General features: G+C 49.6%; 1 protein-coding gene and 1 long non-coding RNA gene across 2 annotated transcripts in view; both read right to left on the reverse strand.

Moving 5' to 3' along the window:
• DNAJC16 (DnaJ heat shock protein family (Hsp40) member C16) overlaps positions 1 to 4,292 on the reverse strand; it is a 34,857-nt gene extending 30,565 nt beyond the window's left edge. The window contains 2 exon segments of the mRNA XM_020973264.2: positions 1,019 to 1,203; positions 4,074 to 4,292. Of these exon segments, the coding sequence (XP_020828923.1) occupies positions 1,019 to 1,185 (167 nt within the window). The 5' untranslated portion in view covers positions 1,186 to 1,203; positions 4,074 to 4,292.
• Positions 4,293 to 7,657: 3,365 nt separating this feature from the next.
• LOC144454223 (uncharacterized) lies at positions 7,658 to 13,626 on the reverse strand. Its single transcript, XR_013482550.1, has 2 exons — positions 13,123 to 13,626; positions 7,658 to 9,702 (listed from the first exon to the last, which is right to left on the reverse strand). It is a non-coding gene; the product is annotated as an uncharacterized LOC144454223 (long non-coding RNA).
• Positions 13,627 to 13,913: the final 287 nt, after the last annotated feature.

Below are 13,913 nucleotides of genomic sequence, written 5' to 3' on the forward strand. Positions count from 1 at the left end.
AATCTAATTCTTTCTGACTCAGAGGCCAGTTCTATTCACTAGGCCAGGCTGCAGTGAACAGTCATGTATTTGGCCAAACATAATTTTGGATTATCAGTGGATTACATCAAACCATTCTATTTCTATATCAAGCTTGTCACCTCCACTAGTCTGTTAGTCAACAAATATTTACTAAGTGCCCACTATGTGCCAGGCACTGGGCTAAGCAAGTGCTGGGGATATACAGAAAGGCAAAATCATCTCTGCCTTGAAACTTAAAAGTGTGCATATTCTTTATGTACCTGCAACCATAATTTTTTCTCTAAAAGTATCTCCTTTTAAATAGAAATACTCTCTCAGTTTTAGTGATTTCTGAAATACTCTTTTTTTTTCTTTGCTTTTTTGTGAGGCAATCGGGGTTAAGTGACTTGCCCAGGGTCGGTCACACAGCTAGTAAGTGTCAAGCGTCTGAGGCTGGATTTGAACTCCAGTCCTCCTGACTCCAAGGCCGGAGCTCTACCCACTGTACCACCTAGCTGCCCCAATACTCTTTTTTAAAAAAAAAACAACAACTGTTAATAAACAATGAAGCAGAAACAGTAAAGTGGCAAGAAGACAGACTGGGAGCCAGAGAACTGATTATAGTCCTGCCTCGGACACTTCCTGGTTGTGTGACTGAGGGAAAATCACCTTTTGCTTCTGTGTCTACTGCCTCATTTGTCAAACTGGGAAAATAGTACTTGCCTAAACTCCAAGGAAAGCTATGAAGATCAAATGAAAAAATGTGTAGGAAAAGACATTGTGAATTGTAAAACTCTCACTGTTATTGATCAAACTAAGGTGTTGTCATAACCTTTAGACCTGGCTACTCAAAAATACAGAAAGAAAAAAAGTGATTCATCCGAAAATGTTTCATATAGGTATATAGTATAAATGTAGATAGACACAAACATTAATGCTATCCAGTCCAATTTTAGGTATGTGGCCCTTCTCAAAGTGCTATGCTCACATTAAACTATTTGTGATTTGTTCCACCTACCATTCCCGGGCGAGCTTCTTATAAGCCTTTTTAATATCAGCCTGGCTGGCAGTGCGGCTGACCCTGAGGACTCTGTATGGGTCAAAATCCAACGCGGACAAGATTTGCAGGATCAAAACCAGAACTATCAAGAACTGCCAGGAAAGGCTCAACGTTCTCACTCCCATTTCTCTTCCTTCCCAGAGCTGAAATGATTGAATAGGCATGAGTTTCAGCAACAGAAACCTGGACAGTACTGGTCTAGGTAAAAGCAGAAGACATATGGACGGAAACCCTCCACCAAACCACCCCCAAACTAATAAAACCTGTGGCAGAAAAAAAAATCAAGTTTTTGATGAAAAGATATGGATCTTTAAAATTAGCCCAAGGTAGATGATTCTGCCTTTACAAAACAGCATCATGAATTAAGGACAAAAACAAAAACAGTATTGAGAATCAATACCTGCGGTCAAAAAACCTTGGCTTAGAAACAGTCCAAAGATCACTGAACTCGTAGACATTTTTAAAAATGTTGAACAAAAGAATCAGACTAATTCACACTAATGCAGAACAAAGAATAGCAAATTAATATGGTACAAAAATCAGAAGGAAAAAATTCTGGTGAGAACATTCCAAATATATGTTTGATTTAATTTACTAACAAGGGCTAAATATGTTTCAATGAACACTTCCATAGAGGCCCCAGAGGCTCTTGAAAAATTAAGGATAATAAGATAGGGCAGGTGATAGGAGGTGCTTGTGGGCATTTCCAAGTCCAAAAGATCAAAGTAAAATTATTTTAAATTTTAGAACAGTAGGTTTAGTATTGCTTCAAATTCCATTCCTTCTCTTTTGTTTCCTTCTAGCTAATTTTATTGAAAGGAAAAGGAGTGATAATTTTGCAACTTCCTCTTTATTTTAATCATCTGTATTATGATAGTCAGGTCAGACCACGGAAGAACTCACGCAGATAGAAACACAGTGGCAAGATCCAAACCAGAGAAAATTTAGTTTGCTATTAGAGGTGGAGTCAATGATGAAGAATATACTGCATCCCATCTTCAGTAAATCGTATCACTGTATTCAGTACCTTTCTGAAGATGACCCAGGTTGAGTTAAGAACAAGACAAGCCTTTAACTTTCTTCTTAGAAACATAACTAGAGTCAAGTTGTCCTATGATGCATCTGTTATTTCTACAGACTCTTCATCAATGACCCAATTTGGAAGGATGAAAATACTAAAGTGCCATCACAGCTGCAAGGATGTTACTTTTAGAAGATGACAAACATGTCCCAAAGGCAGATATGGAAGCCCACCAGTTGCAAATCCCCATAGGTTTTACTGAACTGAGAGAAAATATTAGTGGCAACAGTTATGACAAATAGGAAAACAAGATGGATCAGAAAGTGCCCATGTTAGACAAATGGATATTGTTCTCCAATATCTTTTTGAATATCTACAAACAGGCTACTATATCTTTTGCATATATGTTTCCCAGCAATGGCCCAAACTCCACTTCTTAGACAAAGCCTGTCCCGAGGCACATGATATAAGATTGGGAGAGGAAAGGGAGTAAGCATTTCTATAGTTACTACTACGTGACCAGGCGATGTGCTAAGCTTTAGCAATATTATCTCACAAAGCTGGGAGGTAGGTGCTATTATCACCCACATTTTACAGGTGAGGAAATTGAGGAAAACAAGTTAAGTGACTTGCCAGGGTCACTCTACTAATAAGTACCTGAGGATACATCTGAACTCAGGTCTTCCTGACTCTAGTCCCAACACTTTTATCAACTGGGCTATCATCTGCCTTCTTCCCTTCTCAACATGCCATGAAACTACTTCTAACTTTTATAGTAACTTAGCTGCATACCAATTTCTCCCCAGTAGAAGGGTAACTACTTGAGAACAAGAACTATTTCTCTATTTTTCCCTGCGGATCCCCAGCAGAGTGCTTTGCATATACAGTGGGTGCTAAAGAAGCATTTCTTGTTAAAATGTATTACTTGGGAGTTCAGCTTGGCTTATCCATTGCACTCTCTGACTTCAGTCATTAACTTCATAAAAGCCACCCTTCCGTGCCCTGAAAATGGCACTTGTGCTACCATTAGCCAGTTGTGAAAACAATTATCCAAGATAAGACTCAGTTTTCACCTATTTCCAATGGAAGCAAGTATGATTTCCACCTGGCTTATAGAACTGCCATACCATATGGGAGCAATGATGATAAGAAGCAGACCAGGGAAATTTGTGACAGTGTGGGCAGCAGCAGAAAAGGGGGCAGGGCGGACTCGGAATTTAAAGACTATTGTTGAAATACAGAATAAGACATTATATGACCGAGAAGCCCCAGAAAATTTCGGATATGACTACTTATATAAAGAAAAAACGACAACGGGAGCATAAAAGATGACCAATAGGGCAAAGACCCTACCAGGAAAGTGTGACAGAGGAACCTAACCTCAGGCAGGGCTCTGAGCTCCAAGGCAAGTAGCCAAGAGTCCCGGAGCCTCCTTCTCCTTTTCCGTAAAAAAGGAAGGACACCAGCTGCCTGGCCTTGGGGGGAGGAATGGTGTAAAGCATCGAAAGCCATTTGCTAAAGTGAAAGCAACAACTCCCCCCCCCCCCACCATCGGCCCCCTAACCCTCAGCCCAGAGTTCTGTGGCCCAAGGGAGGAAGCGTCCGGGAGGCTTCAGCCGTGGGCAGCCAGGCCAGCCGAATGCCCCGACCTCCAGGAAGGCTTCCCGAAGGCCTCCGGCCAGGAGGGACCGCTCTCCCCCGTCTCAGGCCTCGGGCCCAGGGAACAGCACGCCCGTCCGACCGCCCAGGGAAGTTCAAGGGCGCGCCGGGGCTGCGGGCAGGGGCCCAGCAGCAGCAAAGAGCTCAGGGGGTGCTCCTCAGTTTCCCCCGCTGTCGCTCGCCCTTAGGCTACACAGCCCCACCGCTGTCAGAGGGCGTCGAATCACTGCAAGCTGGGAACCGGCCTGGCTGCCCAGGCCAAGGCCAAGGCCAGGCCCCGCCCCGTCCCCAGGCCTGGCCCCCCCCCCAGCTCGGAAGGCCGTACTTCCTTACCCGAGAGCAGAGTGGTGGTCCCCGCCGCCCGCCCGCCTGTCTGCTCGCCGGCCGCCGCCCGGGGCAGCCGCAGGTACCGCAGAGTCCTGAGCGGCCAAAAGCCACACCAGCGGCCGCCTCCGGGCTCCGCCCCGCCTCCGTTGCAGGACCCCGGCTCGAGCCCACCAGGGAGGCGGCGCGGCCAGGACAGGCGCGGAGCGACACGTGACGCCTTAAAGGACCCGCGCCTCGCTCAGCGCAAACAGCCTACAAGGCCCCGAAGCCGCCTGAGCCTCGCCGGCCGCCGTCCTCACCCCCATCAGGGAGTGTGCCCGCACACCGCTCTTCGTCCCTCCCCCAGTTCTCCCCAAGCACCGTCGCCATGGACGCGGCGCAGGGTACTGCGACCTTACCCGAGAGGCCCCAGGCTGGATGATCGAGACGGCAACTATGTACTTCCTACCGAGGAGGGCACGCGAGGCATGCCGGGCCGGTTCTTCGGCATAGCAACAGCACCCCCTACTGCCCCACAGGCCTGGGAGGACCCCACCAGATACGCTGAGGTGGGGCTCAGGGATGCCAGAGCATCTTGTGGCTCACGAGGGAATGCCCCGCCCACGTGACGTCACGAGGCGGCGAGGTTTCTCCAGGCTAGTCCAGCTCTGGGTCTCGGACACCTTGCTGGGGCAGGGAAGGGCAGGTTTCATCCACGGAGACCAGGCTTCGACTTTGCTCTGGATGGGCTCTAGGACCGGCACATCCAGCCCTGGGCACAGAGGCTGGAAAGCCTGCGTAACACCTGAGAGCCATCGAACCTGTGTGTGCCTCATTTTCCTCCCGTGTCCCATGGGGATGCTCTTTGTCAAGGACCTGTTAACGGCAATGCACATCCCCCCCCCCTTACTCTTTTGGGCTTCCCAAGTCTAGGCGTCCCCCCAAAAAAAGGGTGGGGCAAAGGACAAGGCTACAGACTATAGACACAAGAACAAATCCTTTATTCTGAAGGCAGAAAACAGGTGGAGACACACAAGAATCACTGCACAAAATCACGGGATTAACAGGATTTCGAGAGTTACAATACACGAGGAGGCTAAAGGGGAAGTGATTTTGCAAAACATCCCATCAGGCATTTCGACTTCTCCTTGGCTGGGCCCTGTCTAACCACTCCTGGTCCAAGGGCCAAGCTTTATAGAGACATATTGCCATGGACCACATTGCCCAATAAAGCTTTCCTGGCCAGGCAACACTGTTACCTTGTGGAAAAGACAAGAGCTCCATCCACAGGCATGTCCTAACATTGACACCTTTTGCACTCCATAAACCCAACCAATTGCTGGAGACTTTGATACTCAGTAACCTAGGATTAAGAAAGGATACACACCCAACGCCACTCAAACACGTCACACATCCACACCCACACAAACATGCCTCAGATTCACCCATGCAGCCATAACCACTCAGAGATGCCACAAACATACTGCTCTCTTTTTCTCTCTCTCTCACACACACACACACACACACACACACACACAGTAGGGATGGCCTTGTAGCCATATGGAGGCTAGGTGGGAGAGGGACAATGCCCCCTTTCCCACCCAACTCTGGGGACCCAGCTGGAACCACTTTAAAGGATTCACAGTGGGGAAGGAAAATAGCCCTTTTGTACTGACTAATTCTACTGAGCTTTTGCTTCAGCAGACAATAAAAGGAATCTTTAAACAATTAACAAGAGATTAAAAGAGTGATTAAGTCCTCCCAGCTTTAAACTTGCTGCTAGATGGTGGGGACACAGAGAAACAGTAAACCCTTCCTTTTGGGTGATCACATATATACCTCAGTACACAAAAGGAAAATACATGGTTAATGGAAAGTACCCCATTTATAACACACACCCCTCAGAGATGAGTCTCCCTTCTCTAGCAGCAGGCCCTCAAAGGTCTGGAAACAGGCTGAGAACATCCAGCCCATGCTCTGCACAAGCCCCCTTCTATGTCAGAAGGCAAACATCACACAACTCTGGAAGAACAAGGGACCTCAAGGTTCCATAGTCTCTAGGTCAAGCTCTCCAGTAGGAGGGGGAGAAGGGCCCTCTTTGGCCCTATGGTAGTTGTGAAAGAGGGATAAAATTGGAAGCCAACAGGAAGAGGGAAAGGGTTTGGGAAGCAGTGATGGCCCTTCCCCCAAGGAGGACTTTTCTGTACTGCTGGATTGCCCAGATACACCTCTATACCAGAGAGGTCTGGGATGGAAAAGGAACAGCTCCTGCCCCTTCTCTGACAGTCAGCAGAGACTTCTGGGGTGCTTGCAGCAGGGACGGAATGCTGCTGAAAGTCCCAGTCATCTAGGGCCAAGTTCTCATAACATTTACCTTCAACCTCCCCAAGGGAGACCTATTCTACTGCAGGGAACAAAATCTGTGTTGGGAATCAAAGGACAGGTTTCAGAGACTGCCTGACCTGCTTCTCCTTGGGAAAAGTGCCTAACCACTTGGGGCCTCAATTTCCACAAGTATACAATAAAGGAGTCAGATTATATAGCTTGCTTCTCAGGTCTTTTCCTGTTCAAAATCTCCCACGTGGGCAATGAGCAGATTAAGAGAACAAACCTCCTCCCAGCTCCTTGGGGTAAGGGAAGGCTTTAAAACTATTTTCTATATCTCCAGCACTGGACACAGAGGAGGCCCTGAATAAAGCCTTGTGGAATGGTATTAAATGAGAGGGAGCCGATACAGTCAGGAGAAGACTCAAAGGAAACCTTACATATAGAAGAAGGAGAAGAAAAAAGTGCCAGAGACCCTCCTGGCAGACCTGCAGTCCAGGGCAGGAGGCAAAGGGAACACCATCAAGACCAAAAACCCTGGTATGGGACCACTCCATCACTGGACCAGGGACAGCAGTCCCCACTTGGTCATCAAGCTGCTGGCCACCCTGCCTGACACAGAATCTTGCCCTGACCCCAGCCCCTGTTGCTGAGACCAGGGTAGCTGTCCCACTCACTGTCAGGCCTTGACAGATGCACCAGGGGATTCTGGGTGGAAGAAGACCAGGAAAGTCAGACACAAAAATGGGAGCGGGGGGAAGAGGCCATGATGCCATGGCCAGGGAAGGCCAGGTAGGAGAGGGGACCACTGCCCCTTCTGTCTCCCACCTCTGGGGACCCATCTGGAACCAATCTACATGATTCACAGAGGGAAAGGAAGAAAACCCTTTTGAGGTATCTGCGTCTACTGAGCTCCTCTGGCTCAGGAGAGAACTGAGGGAATGTCTGTCCAGCGACAGTTAAGATGATAATGGTAGCTAGCATTTATACAGCAGCCTAAGGTGCAAAGCAATATACATATGGTATGCCATTTGACCCTGTGAGGGAGGGCCAGCCTTCTGCCCATCTGACAGATGAGCAAGCAGAGGTGAGAAAGCCTAAGAGACTTGTCCAGGGTCGCACAGCTACTGCATGTCTGGGGCAGGATTTGGAGGCAGGTCTCTCTGAACCAAGAATGGGACAGCCAGCTGCTCTACAGAAATAAGCATTTACAAAGCAGCTACTACATGCCAGCCGCTGGGGAATATTCTGAGGTTTGGGGGAAAAAAGGAGAAACAATCCCTGCATTCGACCACAGATCTGCATGAACAAACAAGATCATTACAGAGAAGGTACTCATATATACAGCGTCAGTCCGTCATCCAGGAGATCCAGTGTCCAGAGGCTGGGCCTCCAAGCTCCCACCTCGGGATGCAGGCAGACACCACTTGTCCACACACCATCAGGAACGGCAGAACCAAAGACTCTTCACTTTGGAAAGGAACCAAGGACCACACGCTCTAAACATCACGACCCAGTAGCCCGTGGGCATGCTCTGGACAAGGATACTGCAGCCCTTCTGGGAGGCAGTCCATATCAGTCTGGGACAGCAGATTGGAAGGTCTGTTGCCATCCATGCTAGCTTTGCCTCTGTATCCTGGATAATCCACCTCTTTCAGGAGCAAGCAGCCCCCCTAAAGCTCCCCTAAGAGCCATGACTCCATGGGCCAGAGGCTGATGGATGTTTTGAGGACCATGATGCTTTATGTGACTTCTCTTTTGTCAGGTTGGAATAAGACACATAAAGGAAGGAAAGGAAGACACGGGGAGGTGGCTGGACTTTCAGCTGCTGGGGATACAGCTCAGGGTCATGTCACTGTCAACAACTCTTCCCCCAGCCCCTTTCTATCGCCCATCTTTGCTCTTTCCTTCGGGTCTAGGTGATAGCGCCCTGGAAGCCATCCATTCCATTCCATTCCACTACTGCTTGCTGGACTCCAGTCACAAAGCAACAAAATCTTGCAACTGGCAAACACCAGGACAATGCTCCAAGTTTCACTTCTAGGCCTTCACTAGCTGCTGCCTCTGTCCCACCTAGATGTCAGCCAGAGCCCTCTTCCTTCCCTTCCTCAAGGACATTTCTTTTGGGCCTAATAAGAAAGGCATCTTCCACAAAGAAGTGCAATTAGCAGCAGGCCCTGGGGACCTTTGGTGGTCATGTCCCCTTCAAACTGAGGCCTTTCCCTCTGTAGACACAGGGAGTGAAGGGCAGATGGCAGGGGCATCTGGGTCACTGCCACAGGAGCCATCTCTGACACTGACACTCTGAAGGCCTGAGCCTGGAAACCTTGGGAGTCACCCACCACAGGGGGAGGGAACACTGGGAAGCTTCAGGGGGGGCAGCCTTTTGTGTGTTCCTGCCTCTTACATAGAGGCAGGGAGGGAGCTGACCTTCTGGATCTGAAGCCCAGCCATTGTGAATCCACATCAGCTTGCTCTTGGGGAGAAGGCAAATGACCAGAAGGAGTTCCAGGAAGAAGCTAAAGAGGGGCTCGAGGTCAGCACAAGTTGGGCTGTGGAGTCAATCCAGCTGGAGCCAATCACAGGGAACTTTGGAGCTCCACAGTAGAGGGGGCAGTCAGGCCTCTTCTCTGCTTGTTCTAGGTCACAGGGAAGGCCTTGCTTGGAGTGGAGATGCCCAGCTCCAGGGTGCTGCATGTCACTTGTAGTGGTGGTGATGGCCAGGATGGCAGGGTCTCCCCCAGCAGCTACTCCTCCAGCTCTCCAGACAAGAGACACCCACCCATGCCACCCTGGAGGTTGCCCAGTAATGACTGGCTGCAGAGGCTGTTTTTTCTGACTGGAGCTGGGTTTCCCTGGTCCTGGGATGTCTCTGTGTCACTGCTGGGTGCCATCAAGGTGGGCTGGCTCCCTCTCCTCAGCAGCTGGGCAGAGTGGGGGGTGTTCAGCCTCAGCTCCCTCAGGGTGGTCTGTTCCACATGGTGAGGGCTGGCTCCCCACTTCTGCTGCAGCTGAGAGGTCAAGGTGGCAGCTGCAGACCAGTCCACAGCAGGCTCCACCAAGGAGCCTTGGGCACCCTCCAATTTCCAGGGGGCCCTGTCTGCCTCGTTGACAAAGAGCCAGCCATAGGCAGGGAAATAATCAAGGCTCAGCTTGTCCTGCAGGAAGGACAGCTGAGTCTGGGGGCTCTTCTCCAACCTGGCCTAGAGATGTGGCCTCTCCAAAGCCTCTCCAGCTGTCTCCAGGCCTGGAGAACATCACCAACCGTCAGTCTCCTGATGCTGGCCTTCCCAAGACTTCCTAAGCCCACACTGGGCAGTGAATGGAGTGCCTGTAAAGAAATGTCAACATTAAGTCAGCAAGGACTTCACACAAGGTCAGTGTCAGGCTTCACAATGGTGAGGATCTCAGAGCTCCCCTGTGATTTCCTGACACCACAGAGGATACTCCCCAATGTTTCCATAGTGTGCCAGAACCCCAGTCTTCTCTTATTTGTCAGAGGAAATTCTCTCAAACAAATGCAGCCCACAGCCCCCCTATAGGGGTGAGCATGAAGTCAATGAATAATGGTGGGAGCAAGAGGAGGAAGCGGCTTGGAGACCTGCCTTCCCCCACACTGGAGCTGGCCCAAGGCTCTTCAGTTTTCTGAGCCTCACAGTGCCCACCTGAGCAGTGCCCTCCCATGGATGCAGGGAGGCACCAAATGCCATGTGGTATAGGAAGTACAAAAACATGGGAGTTCCTATTCCAGACTCCCTGGCAGAGCCTCTGCCCTGCAGGGCCTGTGAGGTCCCCAGGCAGCTGTGGAGCCCCACTTCTCCTTCATGGTTTCCTTCTAAATGCCTTCAGGAGAATAAATAGCTCCTATTTATGGAGAGTTCTTCTGTAAGGCTTCCTAAGAGTGTGATAAGCTAACCGAGCATCTCTTCATTCAGTGCAGGAAGTGCCCACAGAGATGAAGCTTCTTCCTATCTCCTTTGCATCCTGGAAGGATCCAAGCAAGTATAGGCATGTGAGAAGTGTGAGCGGTGGAATATCCTTTCACTAGGAAAGAGGTGAATGTGTGGAGGCAAGATTCTTGGGGAGAGAGCAGGGGACTAGGGACTGAAAGTTGGAAGCTCACCCTGATTGGTCACCTAATTTAGGCTCTGACACAGCATCTCCAACCCCAACAGCATCGTTTTGTATGAAACTACAACTTTTTTTTTGTATATAGGCAATGGATTCAGTACTGGTTCTTTTGGAAAAGTAAGAAAAAATTCATTCAAAAGCAGGTATTTCTGATAAAGCTGTCATTTCTAGAATATACGTGGAAATGAATCAAGTTTCTAAGTCTTGCTCCCATTGAGAAACTGTCAATGTACCAGAAAACCAGAAGTCTTGAGAGGAAAATATCCAACCTATCATTATCTATATGAAAAAATGCTATAAATCACTAATACACAGAGAAATGGAAAGGAAATGAACTCTGAGGCACCACCTAATACCCATTAGATTGTCCAGGATGACAGAGAAGGAAAATGAGAAATGCTGGGGGTTGTGGGAAAACAGGTACACTCACTTTTGATGGACTTTTGAATTAGATCAACCACTCTGGAAAGAAATTTGGAAATCTGGCTAAAAAGCACTGAAACTGTGTATATCATTTGACCTAGGAATGGATCAAAGAATGACGAAAGAGACCACTATGTATGAAAATATTCATACCAACTCTTTTTGTGGTGGCAAAGAATTGAATATTGAGGGGAGTCCCATCGATTGCATAGTGGTTGAAGGGATTATGGCAAATAAAAGTGATGAAATACTACTGAATTGAAAGAAATGATGAAGGAGAGAGAAACCTGGGAAGACTTGTATGAAATGATACAGATAAAGGTAAGGAGAACCAGGAATATAATTTTTGCAAAAATAAAAATATTGTATAGGTAATGAACTTTTAGAGACATAGCAATTCAAATCAACACAATAACTGACCACAATTCTAAAAAAAACTCATGATGCACCACTTATGTCACTCTGGCAAGAAAAATGATGGACTCAGAGTACAGTATGAAGCACATTTCCTTTTTTTCGGACATGGCTAATCGCAGAATTTGTTTAGCACTACTATACATATTTATAACAGGTTTTGCTTTTCCTTACTTTTTCAATATGTAGGGTAGGTTAGGAGGTAAAGAATCCTAAACTAAAAATTTAATAAAGTTGAATTTTAGAAAAAAATTATACTTTGTGACCAACTGAAAATTGCTGTTAAGAATGTGCTTTGTGACACTTCGCAAGTTCTCTTTTTTCTTTTTGATCTTTTACCTTATTTGGAACACTGGGTGGAGAGGATGAGCAGTTGACCAGCAGGCTTGCCTAATTCCATATACAGCTTCCCAGACTGGGCAAACTGACAACTGACAGCTCCTGTGAGCATTAGTGAGCCTTCTTTCCCATATATCCTTCAGCATCGACAGGTACTTTTGGCAATTTTTTTTGGGGGGGCAATCGGGGGCAAATGACTTGCCTAGGGTCACATAGCTAGTAAGTATCAAGTGTTTAGTCTGAGGCCAGCTATCCACTACACCACACAGCTGCCCCTTAGCCATTTGAAAGGAGCATTTCTGCTACAGTTAGAGAACTGGGGTATGCTCTCATCTAGCTATTTATAGCCTGTAATTCATCAGCCCCACTCCTTTTACAGTTAAAGAAAACTGAGGCCAAATGGGAGAAGTTGACACTACACCAAAATCCCCCAGGGATTTAATAATGGAATGCATGATTCCAAACTCAGTGTTCTGTCCATCAAACCAGTGCCCATCCATGGACATGGCTTTACAGGGACATGAAGAAGGGCAAAAAGACCCAGAAATGTATGTTATGAGGGCAGTCATGGTGCCACAGTAAACCATATGAAATATGCTTACATTTCTCAGAAAAGTAATAAGTGGACCAGGGAAACGAACCCTCCTACAACCTTATGGAATCATATATGGCAATTGTGGACATAAAGGAGGGAGGACAGATAAAACTGTCCAGAGAAAAGAGTGGGATTTGAGACCAAGGCAAACTAGCTTTGAAGTCTAGTATGGCTGACTGCAAATTGCTCCAAATGGCATTCCTTCTCTTCTGCTAGGTGAGTTCTCACAAGGGAAAGAGGCCCGAGAATTCTGCCACTCCTTCCCTGCACCAAGACAGTCATGTCACAGGCCCTGCATGCCAGAGTCACGGAGGCAGAAACAAAGGCCATAACTGAGCTGGGCATTTAAAGGGGCACCGACGACTAAAAACACAGAGGTCCCAGTGGCCTCTCCCACCCTTGGGCCCACTCTCAGTAAGTGGAGCTGCCCCTTAACTCGCTTGCTGCTGGTGACGCAGCTCGAGTCCACAACAAGGCGGGGCTCTGCGTTTCTGCGGGGTCCCGTCGCCCACGTCGCCCGTGGTATTCCCTCAGGGCTCCCCGCGGAGCCGTTTGGAGGGACGAAAAGCGTAAGGAGCCCGCGCAGCTTCCAGGGGGTCACTTTCAGCAGAAAATGACGGCAACACCCCTCCCCGCCAGGCCCGAGGCCCGCGGGAGGAAGCGTCCGTGGGCAGCCGGAGCCCTGGCCTGTGCAGCAGCCAGGCCAGAGCCAGCAGTCGCCATATCCCTGCAGGCTGGGAATCAGCCCAGGCCGCCTAGGCCAAGACCGATAGACCAAGGCCAGGGCGCGGCACCACCCCTCCCCGCCCGCCCAGGCCCGGCCTGGCCGCCCCACCGGTAGCTTCTTACCCGGGAGCAGAGTCGTGGTCCCCATCATCCCCAGCCCCGATCAGCCGCCGGGACCGCCGCGTCCCGGGCGGCAGAGCGTTACAGCATGGCCGCCTCTGGGCTCCGCCCAGTGTCCGCGGCCGAGCAGAGGCGCGAGCGCAACAGGGAGGGATGAAGTATCACGCGGCACGTGACTCCTTAAAGGGCCGGCGCCGGGCTCGGTGCCGCCCGCGTTCGGACCGCGTTGCCAGCTGAGCCTAGCCAGCCACCGTACTCGCCTCAGTCAGGGAGACGACCCGCATGCAAAACAGTGCATCTCTCCGCCTGTCTTCCCGGAGCACCGTCGGCATGGACGCGGCGCGCGGTACGCGTGTTCGACAGAGTAACTACGTACATCCTACCGAGGAGAAGAGAACGCGGGGCACGCCAGGCCGGTTCTTCTGCCTAGCAACAGCAACCCCAGTCTCAGAATGAGAGATGCTGAGGGCGGGCACTCAGGAATGAGGATCTTCTGGCTTGGAAGGGAGTGACTCACCCAATGACGTCACAAGGAGGCGGGGTTTCTCCGGGCCCGTGCTGCTGAGGATCACTGATGCAGTGCTGGAGCAGGGGAGGGCAGGCTTCCTCCACAGAGACCAGGCTGTGGCATTGCCCGGGCTCGGCTCTAGGACCGGCCCAACCCAGCTCTCCCTGGGAGTGTTACATCAAGCCGTGGGCACAGAGGCTGGAAGGGCTGCGTAACACCCGAAAACCACCGGACCTGTGTGTGCCTCAGTTTCCTCCTGTGTCCCATGGGGATGTTCTTTGTCAAG

Source organism: Phascolarctos cinereus, unplaced genomic scaffold, assembly GCF_003287225.1.
Source record: "Phascolarctos cinereus isolate Bilbo 61053 unplaced genomic scaffold, phaCin_HiC Scaffold_726;HRSCAF=1367, whole genome shotgun sequence".
NCBI lineage: Eukaryota > Metazoa > Chordata > Mammalia > Diprotodontia > Phascolarctidae > Phascolarctos > Phascolarctos cinereus.